At 46.9% G+C, this 15,581-nt stretch overlaps 2 protein-coding genes across 29 annotated transcripts in view; both read left to right on the top strand.

The window, feature by feature from the left end:
• The window catches only part of LOC307204974 (immunoglobulin lambda-1 light chain-like), a 181,748-nt gene that overhangs the window by 114,628 nt on the left and 51,539 nt on the right, over nt 1-15,581 (top strand). The window lies entirely within an intron of this gene.
• Nucleotides 1-15,581, top strand: part of LOC307204961 (immunoglobulin lambda-1 light chain-like) — a 139,707-nt gene that overhangs the window by 80,561 nt on the left and 43,565 nt on the right. The window contains exon 1 of one of the 18 annotated variants that reach the window (XM_079957182.1): nt 6,824-6,860. The exons of the other annotated variants lie outside the window; for them this stretch is intronic. Within the exon in view, the coding sequence (XP_079813308.1) occupies nt 6,839-6,860 (22 nt within the window). The 5' untranslated portion in view covers nt 6,824-6,838. Of the gene's footprint in view, nt 1-6,823; nt 6,861-15,581 lie in introns of those variants that run through there. 18 annotated transcript variants of the gene reach the window in all.

Below are 15,581 nucleotides of genomic sequence, written 5' to 3' on the forward strand. Positions count from 1 at the left end.
GATGAAACAATCCCTGTTTGTCTCTCTGAGGCAAGTCTGATGGGATGGCTGCCCCCAGATTTGGGGAGAGGAGGCCTGATGGAGCTGGCCTGTCATCTTGAACTGCTGTTCTCTGGCTACGCTGGGTACCACTTATCCTCCATGTCTGACCCCCCTTAACTCTATCTTGGGCTCATAAACACCACACTTAACTCTGTGTTGTGTGATAGAGAACCCCCATTTGTCTGTCCTGATCTCCAAGCCACATGGACTTCAGATCTATGACGTATTGGGAAAGGTGGCGAAAGAAAACATCCTAAATCATCATGGCATTTCAATAAACACCTCTAGAAGGCGCTGGCAAGCTTGACAAGATCCGCTCTTTGCAACCAGGCAGAGGGGGCTTAATCCGCATGATGCTACGCCCTCCTCTTTCTCACACTACAAGCCTCCACCACATCATATCCCTTGGGGCAGATAATGCATTGGGGAACTGCTTTTCTCAAAGCTCTGTTCCTTCGAGAAAACAGGAGTTTAAAATTGGAACTTGAGAAGCTGCCTTGGTCAGATCATTGGTTCCTCAGGTTCAGTGATGCCTCCACTGACGGGCAATCGACACAAGATAATATCCCCAAGGCAACTATCTGTAAGCAAACAACAAATGTATTTTTAATTTTGATTTCCCTTCTTCTACTTGTTAATTCAGGGCAATTCTGTTGCAACAGATTATGACAGCTCGATGACTAAGCTCTTTAGCAACAAAACGTCGGAATACCGGAACGACATACGAGCACTGAACCACTTGTATAACACAAGGGGACTCTTTATTTACTTTGTTTGCAGTTGTTCGAGATAAAATCTATTTTGGAAAGAGAAAAGATGAGCACTGAAACACGAACATATTACGAGTCAACTCTTTATTTACTGTGTTTGCTATTAAGATAAAACTGATTTGGGAACTGTTTAGATTCCCCCTTAGACACAAATATATGTATACATATTAGTAACATTAGTAATACATGCCTGCCTTTTATGCTTAATCTAGCAAGTGCAAGTACACCGTGTAAAAGTTATTGCGTGGTCAGGCAGAGACCCCCCCAACCCCAGGTGACACCTGGGTGGAATAATGATCCATAACAACGTCTTATGGGATTAAAATTGGCCACAACTTTATTAAACTTTCAGGTGTAGGGAGACCTTGGCTTAGGCATAGTGCATTTATCCCTCCCAGTCTCCGGGCGGGGATCTGGGGAACATCATGGTTATCCAAACTGTGTGGGGATTGGGCTGGCTCTGGAAAATGTATGTTTAAGCAGAGAGCCCACCCCCCATTTTTCCGCAACGCAGGAGAGAGCACTGATAACCTAACGGCGTATTGCCAGTGACTCCCCCCATCACAACCCCTTTAATGGGTAAACCCTGGGATTGCCGCCGCAGGGGGGTTGTGGGTCACCGCTTCACAGCCACACCCACATATAGGGAAGATAGACTAAAGGATTCCGCCCAAGGCCTAAAACCGCCAAAGTTGTGGCATTTTCCTACGGGGAAGGCAAAACCTGCCAATGTAGGGAAATTCCTTTCCGGTCCTTCAACAGCCACCATCAATGAATGTATCAGCTCCTGCATACCTGTAGGGAAGAGGTTAACCTGCAAAAGGAAGGCATAAACTGAGGGAGGGCAAGGTGGGAGAAGCTCTGGAGCCGACTGAGGACTCCCAGGTAAGTTCCACCCTCTATTGTGTGTGCAGGGTACACAACCCTACCTGGTCAACTCCCCTGGCAACACATCTGCTTGGGGAGGCGAAGCCACTCTGACTAGTCGGGGATCGTGTAGGGCCAGGGGGCTGCACGCAACCATGCAAAAAGCGCCCCCCCACCGTATTTTTCGCTCTATAAGACGCACCAGACCACAAGACGCACCTAGTTTTGGGGGGAGGAAAACAAGAAAAAAAATATTCTGAATCTCAGAAGCCAGAACAGCAAGAGGGATCGCTGCACAGTGAAAGCAGCAATCCCTCTTGCTGTTCTGGCTTCTGGGATAGCTGCGAGCAGCCTGCATCCGCTCCATAAGACGCACAAACATTTCCCCTTACTTTTTAGGAGGGAAAAGTGTCTTATAGAGCAAAAAATACGGTAACCAAAGGTTCCAACAACCTGGGCTCTCTTCCACAGAACTATGTAAATGGGAACTAGAGTTTAATTCTCACAAGATGCCCCTCCCCCCAAATAAGTGTTCACCCTTCATTTTCTACAGTGCCATAGCATGCATTTTATCCCCAGGGGTGGAGAGGAGGGTGTGCTGCGTTTTCAAGGGAAATGATTTGAATGTAGGGCTGGGTCAGGAGATTGAATAGATTTAAGAGAGCAGAGAGACGGGTCTGAAGCAGACACCTTTCTGCTTAAGGAAGGAGAGCTCCTCTGCGTTCCCATCATGCTCTGGGCCTGCCTCTTCCTCACTTATTTCTCAGGTAGGAGACAGAAAAGTCTTTCTTTGTTTCTTTCTCTCTTCTGAACAGAAGACCAAAGAGGAGTCTAACGCGTCATGAGATATTTTGTCACTTTCTCTTTCAGGATCTTTGGCCCAGTATGTGTTGACGCAGCCCCCATCAGTGTCCGTGTCTCTGGAACAAGATGCCCAAATCACTTGTTCTGGGAACAACATTGGGAGCAAATATGTGCAGTGGTACCAGCAGAAACCCAGCCAGGCTCCTGTACTGTTAATGTATTACAATGATCGCAGGCCCACTGGGATCTCGGACCGAGTCTCTGGCACCAACTCTGGCAACACAGCCACACTCAGCGTTGCCAGAGCCCAAGTAGAGGATGATGCCAATTATTACTGCCAGGTGTGGGACAGCAACACAGCTCACAGTGACACAGGCAGATGGGGAAGTGCGACAAAAACCTCTTGCTGAAAAAGGCAGCTGCTATCATACTCTGTCTTCAGAGGAGGGACTTTTCACTGGAATTGAGTTTTCATTTTTTAAAAAACTGATTCCTACTGCCTTGCAATGGCCATCCTGTGACTCCCACTTTTCCATGAGTTACATTTATTTTATTGCTACCTTCACTGCCTTGATTCATGAGGGAATGTGAGTTAAGGGGATTCACTGAGGAACATAACTTAGCCTAGGCTGCGGGAGCACAGCTGGAGTACCTAACATATATATGCCTGGTCACAGAGTTGTATCCTGAACTACTGGTCTCTGGCAGCCTTATCTTCCATTTCAAAGAATCGTAGAATTGTAGAACTGGAATGAGCCCCGCTTCAAAGTCATCTAATTAAGTAGTTGTCATTAAGCAGTCAGAAAATCCAAGCATTAACTCTGTTCTGTAGAAAAAAAGGGGGGGGAAACAGCCCTCCGTTTTCTCTGTCCTGATCTCCAAAAAAGGCAGACTTCAGATCTATGATGTACCAGTGTGAGGTATAATGGCATCTCTGAAGTCCAGGATCCATAGAAGCTTATAGAAGTGTTCCATTATCTTCTAGTGGCCTGGAAGGTTTCTAATGTTCCAAGGTTTTCAAGGGAACAGACCTGCAGCTCGAATGAGTTCATTGTGTTATTTATCTTTCAAGGTCCAACTGTTTCTGGGCTGACGGGGTCTCAGGTTATTCTTACTTTCTCTACTGTTCTTTCAATCTCTCGTTCTGGATTCATTTTCACTTGCCTAGAGTACTCAGTACACGCAAGCTTTATTTTACCACTATATTTTGCTGCAACTGGATAATGAAGAGATTGCCTTTCCAGGGACAATTGTGTTGAACTGTCAAGCTTGTTTTTGCCTTAGCAAACGCTTACTAATGAATCTATTGATTCCTGAGTCCTTCCTGTTACGTCACACCTTCTTGGAGCTGCTATTCTGCTAACAACTGCACATGCATGACCCTAGAGTCTTTGGGGCATGAATCCTGACAACTGGAACAGGTGGCATTTTAGTAAACAACTCTGGTGATCTATAAAGCACCAGAGATGATGAGATCTGCTCGATTCAGCCAGGCAGAGGGGGCTTATTCACACATTACTGTTTTATAGCACTACCCAGCCATGTTGGAAATTCCTGGATTTTAGTGGGGAAGGCTGATGAAGGAGGTTCACACAGGTTGATAACTTAGCATAGGCTGTGTGAGCACAGCTGGATCAGCCATGCGGAGGGAGCAGCCCAGAATTCCTCACACATCAAAATTCACATGTAGATTTCAGGGAACAAAGCCTTGGTTAAAGGTAAAGGTAAAGGTACCCCTGCCCGTACGGGCCAGTCTTGACAGACTCTGGGGTTGTGCGCCCATCTCACTTAAGAGGCCAGGGGCCAGCGCTGTCCGGAGACACTTCCGGGTCACGTGGCCAGCGTGACATCGCTGCTCTGGCGAGCCAGAGCCGCACACGGAAACACCGTTTACCTTCCCGCTGGTAAGCGGTCCCTATTTATCTACTTGCACCCGGAGGTGCTTTCGAACTGCTAGGTTGGCAGGCGCTGGGACCGAGCAGCGGGAGCGCACCCCGCCGCAGGGATTCGAACCGCCGACCTTTCGATCGGCAAGTCCTAGGCGCTGAGGCTTTAACCCACAGCGCCACCTGCGTCCCGAAAGCCTTGGTTACCTATTTCCAAAGGTGAGGAAAAGTGCCATGGGCTAAACCTAGCAGGTGATGTAAAAATTGGGGTTTCGCTTTTGCTGCCCAGCTCCCAGCCATTGTATCAGCACCCGGTTCATTGCTTTATTGTTAAACTGGCTGGCAGCAGCTCCCAGGGATTTCAGACAGAAGCACTTCTCTCTTCCCACTCTTCTCTCCACCAAACAGGGATGGTCTACATTCGGCTCCATTTTCCATTGTAAATGGAGGCATCACCAAGACATTGGCCGCCATCGCTCGTGCACACTCAGATGGCTGTGCTGTGGCGGGGCTGCCATGTGAAGTCAGTGAACTCTACCTATCCCCAGTGGTCAGCACCACGCAAACCATTTCTCACACCTGTCTAGGACTGGGCAGAGGAGGAATGGTGGAGACAGCCTCCCCAGCTTGACCCTTCCAGGGAGGGGGAAGAGAAAGACAGTTCAGATTTACAAGAGGGGTTTGAGGGAGATCATAGCTCAGGGGCAGATAAGGGGAAATATACAATATACAATGTGACACTAGATGGCGATGGTGAGCCTTATAGAAAATTCAATGTATTTTTAAAAACTTTTTTAAAAAGAATTCTCAGAACATTTGTTATATGTGTTTAGAATCCACCTTAGATACAAACCTATGTAATACATATTAGTAACATAACAAACACCTGCCTGTCTTTTATGTTTAATCTAGCAAGGGCAAGTACACCGAGCAAAAGTTATTTATTATTTAAACTTTAAAAGAGAGTGTCTTGCATAGTTTTTATAAAAGTGAAAAGGGAATTAACTAAAGAGTCAAACAACCTGGGCTCTCTTCTGCATAACACTTCAAATGGGAACTAGAGTTTAATTCTCACAAGATGCCCCTCCCCCCAAATAAGTGTTCACCCTTCATTTTCTACAGTGCCATAGCATGCATTTTATCCCCAGGGGTGGAGAGGAGGGTGTGCTGCGTTTTCAAGGGAAATGATTTGAATGTAGGGCTGGGTCAGGAGATTGAATAGATTTAAGAGAGCAGAGAGACGGGTCTGAAGCAGACACCTTTCTGCTTAAGGAAGGAGAGCTCCTCTGCGTTCCCATCATGCTCTGGGCCTGCCTCTTCCTCACTTATTTCTCAGGTAGGAGAGAAAAAAGTGTATTTTTCTTTCTTTCTCCTGAGCGACAGACCAAAGAGGAGTCTAACATATCCTGAGATATTTTTTCTCTTCCTCTTTCAGGATCCTTTGCCCAGTATGTGTTGACGCAGCCCCCATCAGTGTCCATGTCTCTGGGACGAGATACCCAGATCCCTTGTTCCGGGAGCAACATTGGTACGAAGGATGTAAACTGGTACCAACAAAAACCCAGCCAGGCCCCTGTACTGTTAATATACGGAGACAGTAAGAGGCCCGATGAGATCTCAGACCGATTCTCTGGCACCAACTCCGGCCACACAGCCAGACTGAGAATTGCCAGAGCCCAAGCAGAGGATGAGGCCAATTATTACTGCCAGGTGTGGGACAGCAACACAGCTCACAGTGACACAGGCAGATGGGGAAGTGCGACAAAAACCTCTTGCTAAAAGAGGCAGCTGCTATCATACTCTGTTTCCAGATGAGGGACCTTCTGGTGGAATTGAATTTTCATGAAAAGAGGCTCATTCCTACTGCCTTGCAATGGCCACCCTGTGACCCCCACTTTGCCTTGAGTTGCATTTATTTTATTGCTACATTCACTGCCTTGATTCATGAGGGAAAATTTGTAAAGGGGATTCATAGAGGGAGATAACTTAGCCTAAGCTGCGAAGCACAGCTGGAATAGCGGACATATAACTGTACATGCCTGGCCACAGAGATGTCTCCTGAACTACTGTTCTCTGGCAGCCTGATCTTTCATTTCAAAGAATCGTATAATTGTAGAGCTGGAAGGAGCCCCCTTTCAAAGTCATCTAATTATGTAGTTGTCATTAAGCAGTCAGAAAATCCAAGCATTAGCTCCATGTTCTGTAGAAAGAAACAAAAGACAGCCCTCCCTTTTCTCTGTCCTAATCTCCAAAACTGGCAGACTTCATATCTATGATGTACTGGTGTGAGATATAATGGCATTTCTGAAGTCCAGAATCCATAGAAGCTTATAGAAGTGTTCCAGAATCTTCTAGTGTGTCTGGAAGGTTTCTAAGGTGCCAAGGTTTTCAAGAGAACAGACATGCAGCTCAAATGAGCTCACTTGTTATCGATCTTTCAAGGTCCAACTGCTTCTGGGCTGCCTATAAATGCAGTCTGACGGGGTCTCAGGTTATTCTTACTTTCTCTACTGTTTTTTCAATCTCTCGTTCTGGATTGATTTTCACTTGCCTAGAGTACATAGTACGTTTAAGTTATTTTTCAACTCTATATTTTGCTGCAACTGGATAATGAAGAGATTGCCATTCTACAGACCTGGTATTCAATTGTCAAGGGACGCGGGTGGGGCTGTCTTCTAAATCACTGAGCCTCTTGGGCTTCCCGATCCGAAGGTCGATGGTTTGAATCCCTGTGATGGAGTGAGCTCCCGTTGCTCTGTCCCAGCATCTGCCAACCTAGCCGTTCAAAACCACACCAGTGCAAGTAGATAAATAGGTACCGCTGTGGCAGGAAAGTAAACAGCATTTCCATGTGCGCTGGTTTCCATCACGGTGTTCTGTTGCGCCAGAAGCGGTTTACTCCTGCTGGCCACATGACCTGTGGACAAACGCCTGCTCCCTCGGCCTGAAAGCGAGATGAACGCCGCAACCCCACTTAACCATCCAGGGGTCCTTTATATTTACCTATTGAACAGTCAAGCTTATTTTTGCATTAGCAAACTCTTACTGATGAATCTACTGCATCCTGAGTGAACCTCACGCCTTCTTGGAGCTGCTACTCTACTAACAACATGCCCCTAGAGCCTTTGGGGCATGAATCCTGACAACTGGAACAGGTGGCATTTTAGTAAACAACTCTAGAGGCCGCTGGTGATCTATAAAGCACCCGAGTTGATGAGATCAGCTCGATGCAACCAGGCAGAGGGGGCTTATTCACACATTACTGTATTATAGCACTACCCAGCCCTGTTGGAAATTCCTGGATTTTAATGGGGAAGGCGGATGAAGGGGGTTCAACCAGGTAGACAACTTAGCTTAGGAGCAGCTATGCGGAGGGAGCAGCCCAGAATTCCTCACACATCAAAATTCACATGTAGATTTCAGGGAACAAAGCCTTGGTTACCTATTTCTAAAGGTGAGGAGAAGTGCCATAGGTGATGTAAAAATTGGAGTTTGGCTTTTGCTGCCCAGCTCCCAGCCATTGTATCAGCACCCAGTTCATTGCTTTATTGTTAAACTGGCTGGCAGCAGCTCCCAGGGATTTCAGACAGAAGCACTTCTCTCTTCCCACTCTTCTCTCCACCAAACAGGGATGGTCTACATTCGGCTCCATTTTCCATTGTAAATGGAGGCATCACCAAGACATTGGCCGCCATCGCTCGTGCACACTCAGATGGCTGTGCTGTGGCGGGGCTGCCATGTGAAGTCAGTGAACTCTACCTATCCCCAGTGGTCAGCACCACGCAAACCATTTCTCACACCTGTCTAGGACTGGGCAGAGGAGGAATGGTGGAGACAGCCTCCCCAGCTTGACCCTTCCAGGGAGGGGGAAGAGAAAGACAGTTCAGATTTACAAGAGGGGTTTGAGGGAGATCATAGCTCAGGGGCAGATAAGGGGAAATATACAATATACAATGTGACACTAGATGGCGATGGTGAGCCTTATAGAAAATTCAATGTATTTTTAAAAACTTTTTTAAAAAGAATTCTCAGAACATTTGTTATATGTGTTTAGAATCCACCTTAGATACAGTAGTGCCCCGCAAGACGAATGCCTCGCAAAATGAAAAACGCGCAAGACGAAAGGTTTTTTCGGTTTTTGCGTCGCTTCGCTAGACGAATTTCCCTATGGGCTTGCTTCGCAAGACGAAACGATTTCCTTTATAATTTGATGTTTTAGAGTAGTTTCATTCACTTTGATTCATTCATCTGTCACTCCATTTGCTCATTTGCTTGATGTGTTGAGCTCATTGCCATGGCCTTGGCAAAACCAGCTTAATTTTCTTGCGGCGGGGTGTCTGTGTGTGTGTGTAGTCAGCCTGGTTCCAGCTCCTCCTCCACATCAAGATCACCTCATCTCTTCTTTTTAAATAACCTCTCTCATGCAAATGTCTTCTCTGATCATTGGCTGAGAGGAGTGGAATTTCTCCAGTCAATGGGTGTCAGTAGCTTTATATGACAGATCCTTCATCTGAAGCTCCTTGTGGGGTTTAAGGAAGAAGCAAAAAAGGTTCCAGCTAGTTACAATTTTGCTTTTCACAGTCAAACGTCTCTCGAGAGCTCACCATGGCCTGGGCTCTGCCCTTCCTTGCAATTCTTAGCTGCTTCTCAGGTAAGAGTTTGGAGGATTCCCTTTCTATTGGATTTTGTGGGCCAACCACAAAACTATTTATATGGTGCATATAGCATTGTGCCTGGCAGATATCTTTGAGAACAATGATTGAGTCTAGGTTTTACAATGTATTCCTTTTTCTTTTTATAAAGTTGTGATTTCACAGGTTACTTTGATTCAACCTGCTTCTCAGTCTGCATCTCCTGGAGAAACGACAAAACTCTCCTGCACTCACACCAGCAGTCTGGGCAGTATTGGCTGGTATCAACAGAGACATGGACAGGCCCCTCGCTATGTTCATCGTAATGGCATCGACCGCAGAGAAGGGATCCCAGATCGGTTCACTGCTTCCGTCTCTGGGAATGGTGGCTATTTAACCATCACTGACATCCAACCTGAAGATGAGGCAGTCTATTACTGTGGGGGTTGGTTTGGCAGCACTGCTGGGTTCCACAGTGATCAAATCTGATGGGGAACTGAGACAAAAACATTCTCTCTTCTTTCAGTGCAGGGAGCTGAGAACTGCTACAGAGCATTCTATCTGATCTGTGCCTTGAGCTCTTTGAATGAGAGAGCCAGGTGAAAGATATTGTACAGAAACTGGGGGTTGACTTTTTGCTGCTCAACTCCCCAAGGGACTATGAGTCCCCTAAGTCCATGATCAGTCAGAGGAGAATGGATGGAGGCAGGATCCAGTGATAGCAAGGCAGATATATTTTTTTCTGTGCGCAGTGGAGTGTGTCAATATCCAGTCCTTGGTGCTTTTCAGGTGTTTCAGCCCTTAGCCTCCATCCAGTTGCTTTCCAGAGAGTAAATTCCGCTACTTCACTCATTTGCCAAAGATGCTTCTGAGCTGCGTCACTGGCAGAAAGAACCCCGGAAGATATTGTGTCCAAGGAAACTAACATTGTAAGCATGGGTGGGGAACCGCAGGCTGGAGGGGGGGGTCACATAGTAGACTTAAATGGCCTCCCTATCCAGCTGTCAGAATTTTCCAGTGCTAGATTTATGTATAGGCTAAGTAGGCTGAAGCCTAGGGCCTCTAAATCTAGGGTTGCGAAGAGCAAGGCACATGGTGCACAGGATTGCCTTCACCTTCCTGCCCACCCAAAAATCCCAGGCATAGAATCATAGAATCATAGAGTTGGAAGAGACCACAAGGGCCATCGAGTCCAACCCCCTGCCAAGCAGGAAACACCATCAGAGCACTCCTGACATATGGTTGTCAAGCCTCTGCTTAAAGACCTCCAAAGAAGGAGACTCCACCACACTCCTTGGCAGCAAATTCCACTGTCGAACAGCTCTTACTGTCAGGAAGTTCTTCCTAATGTTTAGGTGGAATCTTCTTTCTTGTAGTTTGGATCCATTGCTCCGTGTCCGCTTCTCTGGAGCAGCAGAAAACAACCTTTCTCCCTCCTCTATGTGACATCCTTTTATATATTTGAACATGGCTATCATATCACCCCTTAACCTCCTCTTCTCCAGGCTAAACATGCCCAGCTCCCTTAGCCGTTCCTCATAAGGCATCGTTTCCAGGCCTTTGACCATTTTGGTTGCCCTCCTCTGGACACATTCCAGTTTGTCAATGTCCTTCTTGAACTGTGGTGCCCAGAACTGGACACAGTACTCCAGGTGAGGTCTGACCTGAGCAGAATACAGTGGCACTATTACTTCCATGGATCTAGGTGCTATACTCCTATTGAACAGGTTCGTTTGCACAGGATAGCAATGCAGATGCTGTTGGAATCCAACTCCCATCGGCATAGCTAACGGTCAGAGATGATGGGAGTTGGGCCAACAACATCTGGAAGGCACCAAGTTAGGGACGGCTGCTACAAGCCTCTTTGCTGGGTCTCTTTTGGCAGCGGGAGCTAGCAAAATTAAGGAGGTGCTGGCAGAAACACAGCACTGCTGACAAACCTGCCTGAGAAAATGGTCTGCACAGGCATTTTAAGAGCTCAAAGGAGTCAACATGGCAGAGGCCAAGAGACGGAGGGGAAGCAGCTCCCAGGCTCTGCAAGGCCCAGAAAGCTAAATAGTCCATCTCTGACCTAGAGGAATCCAGTCTTGCGTGCTGAGGTCCCCAAAACACCCCTACCCCAATAACTCACACATCACACATAATTTTTGTTTAAGGTTTTTGGCATAATTTTGGCCACAACTTTATTAAAATACAAATTGTGAGTGGTTGCTTAGGCATTAGTTATGACGAGCTGTCCCGTCCCCCCCCCCCCGCCTTGGGGGACAGCACTGACTCCCGGATTCCAGCGAGAGCCAGTGTGGAGGAACAAGATCAGGGATAACTGGAGCTGTGACACAGACCCTCAGCTTCTCTCCGCATGCTCCCAGGAGCTTACGTGGCCCGCACCCGATTCCAGGGGTTTGGACGAGAGGATGGTAAGCCCCTGAATTCCTTTAACGGAATTCCCGTGCAGCAGCAGCATTGGAGGGGCAGGCACAGCCAATCCAAACCCCTCCACCAACCAATTTAAACCAATGCCTAACCGCCACAGAGCCTTAGCTCACCGCCAAACCACTCGCAAATGCAACCCTTCCTTCAATCCCAAAGCAACCGTAGCCAACCAGGTGTTGTTCCCTATAGGGGAAAGATGCACCCTAAAAGGGGCAGCAGCCTTGCAGGTAATCACAGGGTGCAAAATCACGGAACCACCTAAAGCAAGGACCTATTTTATTTTACTTTATTTTTTAATTATTATTTTATTTATTTATTTAATTTTTTTCTTCCACCGCCTTATTAACATGCTTTCTGGCCTCCTTGGTGGTAGTTTGTCTAGGCATTGGGTCCCGACTAGCTGCACCTGACCTCAGCAGGGCAGCACTGACGACTGGGCCCCACCATATCGTCAGTACCAATAAGCAGCGTGGGGGAGCAATGAACCAGGATCAGACTCAAGCTCACCCCCAAATGCTCCCAGGGACTCTTGCGTGGCCCTACCCCTCGAAAGGGGTCGACAAAAGCATGGAGAATCCTTGGATTCCTTTAATGGAATATCTTTGCGCATTGGAGGGGACAGGTGCTCCAACCCCCCCCCCCAGACCACCTTGAACCAATGCCTTAAATTATTTTGAGTCCAGGGAGAGCTGCCATCAACTCAATCCAAGCCCTCTTGCATGCAGGAATGCAAACTTATGCTGGAGGAAGACAGCAAATCATTCTCTCCCAGCTGTACCACCAGCACTGCGGGAGGACCTGCACAGGTCACACTCGACCGCACCAAAGGAAGGATCTCCTCCCAAAGCATTCCCCATCTGGACATCCAGTATATGTTCACATGGGCAGGAAGACTGAGATGGCGCCCCAGTCCAGACTCATCAGCGCGCTTGCCAGCCCAGTGTACAATGCTGTGGCCCAAATGTGCACAGCTGCTCCTATGAAAAAAGGAAATAACAGACAAGCATCAGTACAGACATCATTGTGACACTTCCTGATATAACCCTTGTCAGCGTCAGACTTCCAATGACCCGTATTCAAAATCCTGTCTACTGACAGGCCCCCAGTGTGCAGCCTTTGCAGCAGCACCTATTCGGAAGGAATGAGGCGTGTTCAGCGGTAGGCAAGCCGCAGGCCGTAATAACTGGTGCACGAGGTAAGCACATTGATGCTTGGCTAACGGGAACCCATTTTTATGCACTAGGAGCGGGCCAGCCCCCCATTCCCAGGGGAATGAAAAGCCAAATATTCTGTTATCCATAACGGGGCAAGGGCCCTCCTCACCTGTGACGAGAAGCCAGATTGTGGCACTCCTGCCCACTAAGTCTGTTTTAGAGTTCCCAACTCTAATGATCAGCTCCAAAGCAGATAAGGAAAAGTCCTGAAGCAATAAGCCTCCAGACTCTCAGCCCCGTGCTGGGGGGCTTGTATAACTTGTTGTATAACTTGTTGTATAACTTGTTGTATAACTTGTTGCAGATACTGCATAGGTAAAAATTGACAGACTTCCTGCCCACTGTCCTATGAGGTTGGAGCCTATTCCAACCTTCCAAGGCCCTGCGCACTACAAACTTTATACAAGGGTCTCTGAAAAATAAAGCTTCAGTATAACAGACATTGCAGCGGACTGAATTCTGATCGTTTGTAGGAATGAAAATCACGACAGACGAGTAGTGGGTGCCATGTGAGGAGCGTCTGCCGGGGAAACCCCGGGAACTCTCTTTTATTGAATATTGCAAACATTGCCACAGATGTGCTTGTGGCTGATTGGTTGATTAAAACACAAAGAAACTCATTGCCTATTGGTTAATGCAAATGCAAGGCGGGAGTTACATGTGAGAGGTGGGAATTACATGTGAACATTAATCACTGATAGATTAATGCAACAGTTATGTGCAGAAGGAAAACTTCCCTTTCTTTTCTTGTTTGCGAGGCGTTCTGGGTAAATAAGGCAAAAATATTTCGGGATTAGTGGTGTGCCAGCGAATGCCCAAAATAAGTTCGCCAGGGTCAATGGGACAAAAACATTTCGGGATACGTGGTGTGCCAGCGCATGCCCAAAATAATTCTACCCACATTTCCCCTAAAATTTACTGTTGGTGTTGCCATTTCGCAAAGTAGGCAGCAAGTAGTTTATTGGGTGGCTGAGGGGGAGAGAGAAGCCGAGAGAAAAGACTTATGAGGCCAGGAATGCATTGGAGGAAGCAACAGAACAAAATTAATATACATATAATAACAATGGCATATTGCAAAAGACTACGAGGCCAAGTAAAGTTTGGCAACCAAGTGGTAAGCCACTGGGTGAAAGAATCCCAGAGGCCAGAAAATTCAACACCTTGTTTAATGTGGTGTGTAAGATTTTGCAAATGAGAGATTTGGCGTTGAATAGCTTTTGAATTATCTGTGATATTAAAACAACACATATCATCCACTTGTTCGCATCCATAATGATGAAGCATCAGTAAATAATCGATAGCAGCGCGGTTCTGCAGAAGACCATGTTGGAGTTCACTCTGCTCCTTATTCAAAAGGTGAAGGGCTTGTGAGGTAAAGTTCAGAGCTTTTGCTGCAGAACAAGCTAAAGAATTAATATTCCTGCTATTCCGTACAGCCAATCCAGGGACTCCTAAGAGAGAGACAGCTAGAGAAATATATTCAGATCTGCTAGGAAGAGAGACAGAATCATCACAATCATTACTTCTTGGGTAAAATGATGGACAAACGGCTTAAACAACAAGGTGTGCCATGGCTAATGTTTGCAGGAATATAATTAAACGTATAGCCAGGACATGACCAGAACCAGCCGGCAGGCAGCTCTGTGTATTTATATACGTAGGAAATATTTACATAAGCAGAGCAATTGAAATTATCCTTGCCCATGTGCACACAGTTGGCTTTTGTACAGTTCACCATACGGGCACAAGTAACATTATAAGATGCCACGTACGGGGCTAATAAATCGATGGCCAAAGGTGGGCGTCGGCGCATTTGGGTACCCCAGACGTAATAGCCGGAATAACCAAGAGTGCGGAGAGAGTCATTTTGGGGTAGAGATGAGAAAAACCAAGTATCATTTTGTATGTCAAAGGGATCATGACAAACAGGGATGAGGCAAGAACCAAGGATTTCACCAATGGACACTTGCTGGGTGAGGCAGAAAGAAGAAACATTAAGGGTCTTTGCAAAGGATTCCTACACATTTGTTGGTGTGGAATTACCGCTATCAAGAGCGGAAGCAGGGGGAGGTAAAAACAAAACACTGAGAATGAGTACTATCATGGAATTAATGTTAAGGCATGAAATAAGGCACAGGAGCAAATTATCAGGGCTTGCTTCAAGCTGCTTTTCCTGCCTAAGCTGTTCAGCCTGAAAGGAAAGTGATTTTATTTGGCCCCATGTCACAGGTCCATTACGATGTCCCCACTTGCGAATCCTGGGGGGGCTGGACATCGCATCCTGGCCGATCTGTAGTTTGCGGTCGAACTGCGGTATCGGATCTGGAAGGGTCTGTCGCCACGCCATGGTATAGGCGGATGCAGCGTGCGGGAACCCAACGAGCACCCTGTGGAGTAGAAACTGCAGCGTAACCCTTTCCCCAGTTTTACAGGTTCACTCCATTCGTTGGAGGGCAAAATCTTATAGCGGACCAATAGGGCTGGGAGTATCTCTGTTTGTTGGAAATGCTTCTGCAGGCGAGTATAGGATTGATGATCCTGTATGGAAATATTCAAATGGTTGAGAGTAAAAAGAACACTGGCCAACCAGCCTTCCTTTTCGGAGAGCGAGGCTGGGACTCCGGCCTTTTTTTCCTGTCGAAGTAAAGCAGTTTTTAAGGTGCGATTGGCGCGTTCCACAATCACCTGGCCTTGAGAATTGTAGGGGATGCCAAATAAATGGCGGATACTCCAAGTTTCACAGAATTGAGCAAAAGTTTTTGCACAGTACGCTGGGGCATTGTCAGTCTTTAAAGAATGGGGCTTGCCCATGACTGACATGGTACGAACTAGATGGTTGCAAACATGCTTAACCTGCTCACCCCTTTGAGGGGTGGCCCAAATAAAACCTGAAAATGTGTCAATGCAGACATGTATGAATTTCCAAGGTGAAAA

The sequence above is a fragment of the Podarcis cretensis genome (assembly GCF_951804945.1).
Source record: "Podarcis cretensis genome assembly, chromosome: 16".
Lineage (NCBI taxonomy): Eukaryota > Metazoa > Chordata > Lepidosauria > Squamata > Lacertidae > Podarcis > Podarcis cretensis.